General features: G+C 31.4%; 2 protein-coding genes across 2 annotated transcripts in view; one reads left to right on the top strand and one right to left on the bottom strand.

Moving 5' to 3' along the window:
• Positions 1–2,464: 2,464 nt before the first annotated feature.
• On the bottom strand, positions 2,465–3,578 carry LOC129226431 (proteasome assembly chaperone 1-like). The gene has a single exon (XM_054861033.1). The coding sequence runs from the start codon at positions 3,496–3,498 to the stop codon at positions 2,689–2,691; it is 810 nt and encodes a 269-aa protein (XP_054717008.1). The 5' UTR covers positions 3,499–3,578; the 3' UTR covers positions 2,465–2,688.
• Positions 3,579–3,915: 337 nt separating this feature from the next.
• Positions 3,916–7,043, top strand: part of LOC129226409 (signal transducer and activator of transcription 5B-like) — a 112,172-nt gene continuing 109,044 nt past the window's right edge. The window contains exon 1 of the mRNA XM_054861008.1: positions 3,916–4,080. The gene's annotated coding sequence lies outside the window, so the exon portion shown is untranslated. The remainder of the gene's footprint in view (positions 4,081–7,043) is intronic.

Genomic DNA, 7,043 nt, shown 5'->3' with positions numbered 1-7,043 from the left:
AGTTTAAAACAAATCATAAGAGAAAAAAAAATCTTTCTAGTTTCTGTTACCCAGTTTCTCCAACTGATGATGTATTTCCATATTTGTACTAAAATCAGACAAATTCAAAATAAATAAATTTTGAAAATAAAAATACTAACATTAAAATGTTTTACATTTTTATGATCCATACTGGTAAACAGATCTTGTAAAGATCTTGGTTGTTTCTACAGTAAGTACTACAGATGACTGTGATATGGGTTTTCCTCTGTCAGTGCCGGATCTCATGGTAAAGAAGCGGGGATGGCAAATTCACTCTACTTCTGCTTTTCTCCCCCCCCCCCCCCCCCGCCATTGAAATTTGATATTAAACGTTCAAGGAAAAATTGTAAGGGTGGCTACTGAACAAGATTCGCCCTGGCTGAGAAAAATTTAAGACCAAGTGATGACACCTGTGACAAGGTGGTTAGCATGCCTGAAAAAATATTATCAGACAACACAAAAAAAGTAAATAAGTATATATATATATAAATCAAAGAATTTGAATTTCGATATCATAAATTTGAAATTTTCTTTTTTTGCAATCATTGGCACACAGGTCAAGTCGCTCTAAAAATCAAAAGACAGATACTCAAAATGATCAAGTGAGAACAAGGAGTCATTTGCGTTTTTTTAATAACAGGGGTCTGTCCAGGATTTTGCACAGGGTCCGTTTTTTGTGAAAAATCAAATAATTTTGTGAAAAATGAATTAATTTTTTAATTTTGTGAAAAATCAAAAAATTTTGCAAAAAAAAAAAAAAAAATTTTTTTTTTGTTAAAACGAAATTTTAGAATTTAGAGATGGCACAAACTGCATCAATTAAACTTCAAGTTGAGTGTTTTCCTCTTCTACGTCGAGAAAATCATTCTGGATTTTTTTTCTGATATTTGGCGGGGGGGGGGGGGCATCGATCTTTCAAGTATCAATATTTATCTACCATTCTACATTATGTTAAATTATACTACATATATTTCTGTACAGTACTTAAAATAATTGTAACAAAAATATAAATAAATAAAATAAAATTCAAAATAGGGTTCAGCATTCAACTTTTTGATCCAAGACACTCTTAAAAAGCACAGAATTTGGTTTAAAACTTCTAAATTCCGTGATTTTAACAAAAATAAAAAGATATTTCAATTGTTTACCTCTTAACAAAGCGTAATAATCATTAAAAATTCGAAAAATCGGATTCCCATAGCCGATGCAAAGAGATCGCAATTCTCAAAGTGAAGGCATCAAAAGTATAAAAACAGCTTGTAAAAGAAATATATTTTGATAAAAGTATTTTAAAATTGCATTTTAGAGTCCTATAATAAACATATTAATATCTGTGGACACAGTTGACCCAAAAAATAAAATAAAATAAACCATCTATTTAGCATTTTAAGTTTTGACTCCTAACAGAAAATGGAATTTTGCTTTAAAAACTTGAAATGAGAGTTCTAACAGAAATAAAGAGACTTTTCATTTATTTGAATCCTAATAAAGCGAAGTTAGCTTGAAAAAAGAACAAAATGTGATTCTCATATCGGATGTTAAAAGATTGCATTTTTCAAAATGTAGACATCTAAAGAGAAAAAAACGGTAATTAAAAGAGTTTATTTAAAGTTAATCATCCTTGTTAGCATCGAAAAATCAAAACCCATATAATTTTCTCCCAAAATAACAATTAAACATCGCACCGTAAAAACGCAAATATTGACAAGCTGGCAAAATGATGAGAATATTTTCTAATCAAGTCATTATAAAGGTTCAACGCCAGACGCTAAGTGGTGATAATTTTGAAGTTGGTAACACTATCTGAAGCGATCATATTTTTTCCTCACCCTTACTATCCCTTTGCAGTTCTAAGTTCATTTCGCAGATATATATTATATATATATTATTATTGTTTATTGAATCATGAGGGGAGAAAAGTGCTTACCAATGCCTTTTCAGAAAAGTTTACAAAAACACCGCTGCTAATTAGCTGTGATAAAACAAAGAACCCTTATATTTATTTGGCAGTAGCCATTATTTATCGCTTGCAGGAGCATTCCAAGAGTGCCGATTTTTTTTTTTTTTTCAAAATTAGCCGATTTTGTATAAGCTGATCCCTCTAATTTGACTTAAAAAAAGGTTCCAAAAATTATCGGTTTATGCACAGAAATATGCGTTATTTTGCTTTCAGATTTGCTCTTTCAATAAACAATTTGACAGATCCGATCTTGTTTATCAGAATTTTGTGAAGGGTCCGTTTTGTTTGATCGGGATTTTGTGAAAGGTCCGTTTTGTTTGATCGGAATTTTGTGAAAGGTCCGTTTTGTTTGATCGGAATTTTGTGAGAGGTCCGTTTTGGTTGATCGGATTTTTGTGAAAGGTCCGTTTTGGTTGATCGGATTTTTGTGAAGGGTCCGTTAACGGACCCAAATATCCTCTGGCCAGACCCCTGAATAAAAACAAGGAATAAATACAGTATTTAATAATTTTTTAATCTTGATAACATTTCAATGCAACAGAATACTTTTGCACATCTTTTATAATTTTTCTCATAGATGTAAAAAAATAAATAAATAAAGACAAGGTAACTCAGTTAAAGAAAACTGAATTGATTTTCATTTTTTAGTTCTTGGTGAAACAGAAAAGGTATGACCATTACATATTTGCATTATTTTACCAACATATCTAAGTATATAAATTTGGTGCTTTGCAATGAGCTTCTCGGCAAAGTTCAAACAATCTAGAGTTCCCATTAGCATTCACTTGTAGGTTGGAAAAGACAGGAATATCGAACAGAGCTTTATAAAACTCTGAATTCATAAAATCTACAACATTTGTATCGACATAACTGATGATACACAGTGCTGGTTTTTTTCTTATTTCAAATTTTGTGAGAAGGGCTGCAGGAAATTTAGATAAGAAATTGGGAACTTGCAATTTTGGAATGTTGCAAGCATAATTTGAAGCAAACGAGGAGGTTGTCAGCGTTTTCAAAAATCGGGGCTGCAATTTTGAAATAGCCTTCTCAGATTTAAATGCCGAAGCATGGACAGAAGTTAATATAATACCAAGATCACAACAGAAATGGTTGTGCAGCATATTACATAGAATTGTTGATAATTCTTCTGGAGTGTTTGAAGAAATGTCGAAAAATAAATGGTCTGCGTCAATGAGATATATAGCTGCAATGGATCTCGCATCAGATGAAAGTGAATTTTTTATACCATTATAAAATTCCGAACTATCGTCGTTTTGTGTCCTCAAACATTTTACTTTTGCAATGGCAGTCGCATTCTCCGGTAAAAGGTACGATTTCACAAAAGCCGAAGGCGAATCTCCAACAGCAAATATGCCAGCTTTGCAGGGAATATTACTACATGCCTTAGAAGTATCTAGTGTTTCCAGTTGAATTGCGAATTTTGGTTGATTGTCAACTTCTTCATCGTCAACAGCTCGAGAAGAAAGCTCCGATACTTCTCCAAAAAAACTAGCCATGATTGTCACTTTTTGACTGACCTATATCAGACTAGTGCCTCTCTGGTCTCCGTCTGCTCGGCAAATTTTTAATATTTACTAAATATACAAAAATTCTGCAGAGTAATTTAAAGTAAAACACAGTCAAAGTTAAGTGGGACCCAATCTAAGAGTTGTCATGGGGTATGTTCGAATAGAGTAACTGGTAACTAACCAAGAACGTTATAATCGAGCTACCTGATGAAAACTAAAGGTTTTTAAAAGACTATTTACAGAATATTTATTCAAACTGATCTTTACTGTAAGTTGAAAATCACATCTTGTCTCTTTCGTAAACATTTATGGGCATAGGAAAACTTTCACTATACCTTCCTTCTGACGTCACTAGAAGGGCCTTGGCCTTGGAATTTCTCAACAATTCTCGGAAAAAGCAAAAAGTTGTATTTTTGCTGAGATTTTCCTTTTAAGTTTTTTGTAAACTAATTCTTACGTTACGCGAGTTCATTTGTGATTAAAAAGTAAAGCATTGTCGCCTCAAATTTCAGTCTGATGTTATTTATTTACCTCATGTCGCAAGCGTTAACTGATGACTTATGATCGAAGGTATGTTGATGAATTTGTTTATTTTGTAGTTTTGTTGTGCACACATTTTTTCAATCAGTTGTTATACATGTCACAATTTTATATTTATTTTTTTCTTCTTTCGTTTTTCTCAAACCATTTTCCATCAAAATTTGCAATTCTTTTCTTTGATTTATTGAAATATTTTATACAGCTTCCTTTGTTTCTTAGGTTGTTTGGGTGCGTTCATTATATTTGGACGTAATCAAATGCTGGTCTCGTATCGATTTCAAAATGAATTACCATTGAAATTTAACTTTAGAAATCGCAGTTTAAATAACGTTTTGAACAAGTAAATGATTTAACTTTTTTCGTGTCGAAATGTACTCGCGTCACTTTCAGCATCAATGGGAGCTGTCAGTGAAGAAGCATTGCGAAAAATTTGAAGAAGCTTTGTGGCAATGTGTTCAATTATGATTCTACGGAAAGTAGTGAAAGCAATGCAGATGTTATTCTAAATGTTGTATATGAGTAGTTAGTAATTGCATGACATGAAGTTACTAGGGTTGCAATTTGAATCGATTAAAAAATATAGAACGGTATTTGAAAATGAGAATTAGTGCAGTTTCAAGGGAAAACATTTTCTTTTCTCAGAGATTAATTAGTTTTTAAAATTAAAATTTTGCAATTTTTTTCATTCATGTAATTTCCAGACAGACTACAAAAAAGGAAAAACAGCTAAAATCAGAATTTAATAAAAATTAAAAGGTGTTGAGAAGTTTGGCCATACATTGAATTATGTAGCGTACATTGTGCACGTTGTGCATGCTTCTCATGACTATGATGCACTTTCAGCAAACAAAAATTTCCTGATTTTGCACCATTTATAAAGAATATTCAGAGCATATTAACAATCCCATACATTATGCAACGTATATGTTTGATACTCCTAAATTAAATATCAATTGCAAATTTCTTACTAGAATTTATATATGAAAATTAACGGGAGTAACTGGTCAAAAAGCGAAATATTAATTTAATAAGTTTCTAATTTCTTAAAAACCAAGGAAGATATCTTTGCTCAATGTTAGCTGCAAATCTAGGCTCCCATTTTTTTTTTTTTTTTTTTTTTTTAACAGCAGTAGCACTAGCAGAAAAAATTGGAGCTAAATCAAACTAACAGTGGAGTTACTTTGTCAAATGCACACTAATAACAGTTTTAACATTTGGAAGGAGCCATAGGAAATTCAGTGTAGTAAGCAGAAATGGAAATATTGGCTAATGACATACGTATTATGATCATCAGGCACCTGGTTTTCCCTGAAGGTTTGTGCAGTACTTTATTTTTCCAAATTTTATGCTGAAGCAAAAATGCCCCCCCCCCCCCCCCGGTTTAAACTTATCTTTTGGCGGCTTTGACAATAGTCGGGAACAAAGAAAGGGCTTGGTACTGAACTCTAACTATTCCTTCACTTCTGTTAGTGAAGAAGTTTCTTTCTATTATTCATTTCGCCGTACATCAAACTTACCATAAAAGAGCATAATCTCTTCTCACAATGATTGCTTAAGACAGATATACAAATGGCTGAGAAACAGACAACCTGTTTGGATTTATGAGTGGAAAAGATAGTTTCAATTTGAAGAATTGAGCTTATCATAAAAAGTATACTAGCAGTACTCTCACAACGATGCCTGTGCTAAAAATTTAATGGAAGTCCGTTGAATAAAAAAAAATTGATGCCCCCCTCCCCATCTTATGTGAAATGATCATTTTTCTTTGTATAAAATGCATACTGGCAGTTCTCAAAAGGTGGGAACAAACACAGACCTCAACTTTGAAGCTTCAACACCAAATAACTTTCATTTTAATTAACTCAAAAATTTTTGAGTTAAACTATAATACTGTATAGAGACAAGAATTGACATAAATTATGGAAAAAATGCTCTTCAAATGCCCTTAAAAAATATTTTCTTTGCTAAAAGGCACAATTTTGGACATACCAAAACGTTAACTGAGCAAATGTACCATTAAAAAAATTTTTTTTTAATTATTTCCATACGTTTCAAAAAAAAAAATTAAAGGTATGAATCTTACACTGAATAACTTTTTGTTAATATTTTACACAGATAACAAAAATAAAGATAGATTATTTACTTTGTAAACGATTTAAAAAAAACGTAACTTTGAAATTTGATGTATGTCCAAAAGTTGCGATCTTTAAAATGCTATTATTTGAGAACTAAGTATATGATGTTTTTGTTTTAAAGGTATTTATCGATCCTCAGAATCAATTTTTAATTGTTTAAAAGTGTTTTCATAAGCTTTTATGCAGTATCTTAGAAGAAAAATGATTTTTCTTAAACATACATGTGAGATGTCCAAATGGCGTTACGATCTTGATGCCGATAATTCTGTCCGTTTATTCATAATTTTTGATGATCCACTGTCTTCTAACCTCAATAAAAAAGGTTATTATAATGTTATCTTTTTTAATCCATTGGTATTTTGCATAATTAATACGTTACACATTAAACAATGCATAAATTACAGTAGTAACATGGCTTTCTATGATCGAACGAAAGCCATTTTGCGCTAACATCGCCAAGCAAACTTCCGCTGGCGACATTGGCGACAACACAGCATACGATACGCTAAAGGTTACCAGAGGGGAATTCCAGTCTGACAAATGTAGTTTATCGTCAGCTGTACCACTTTTGGCGACTTTATCACCTGCGCTAGCAATTTTTTTTTTTCCGCTTTTATTATTTTAGAATTCTTTTTCTCTTCTTTCTTTTGGAAACATAATTTAACGATCTCCAAATAGAAATACGAATTTCTTTCTTCAATATTTTTTTTAGACATCATTTTAATTCTTATGACATTAGAAAAAATATTCATTATTAAAACTGATGTCACTTTTTACAATTGTATTATTTTTAATTTGAAGCTTTTTTTTAACTTTGCATCAATTTCTTCAAAATCATTCCAAAACTTTATTAAATGT

Source organism: Uloborus diversus, chromosome 7 (genome assembly GCF_026930045.1).
Source record: "Uloborus diversus isolate 005 chromosome 7, Udiv.v.3.1, whole genome shotgun sequence".
In the NCBI taxonomy this organism is placed as follows: Eukaryota; Metazoa; Arthropoda; class Arachnida; order Araneae; family Uloboridae; genus Uloborus; species Uloborus diversus.
This window is presented reverse-complemented; position numbering and strand designations above follow the sequence as displayed.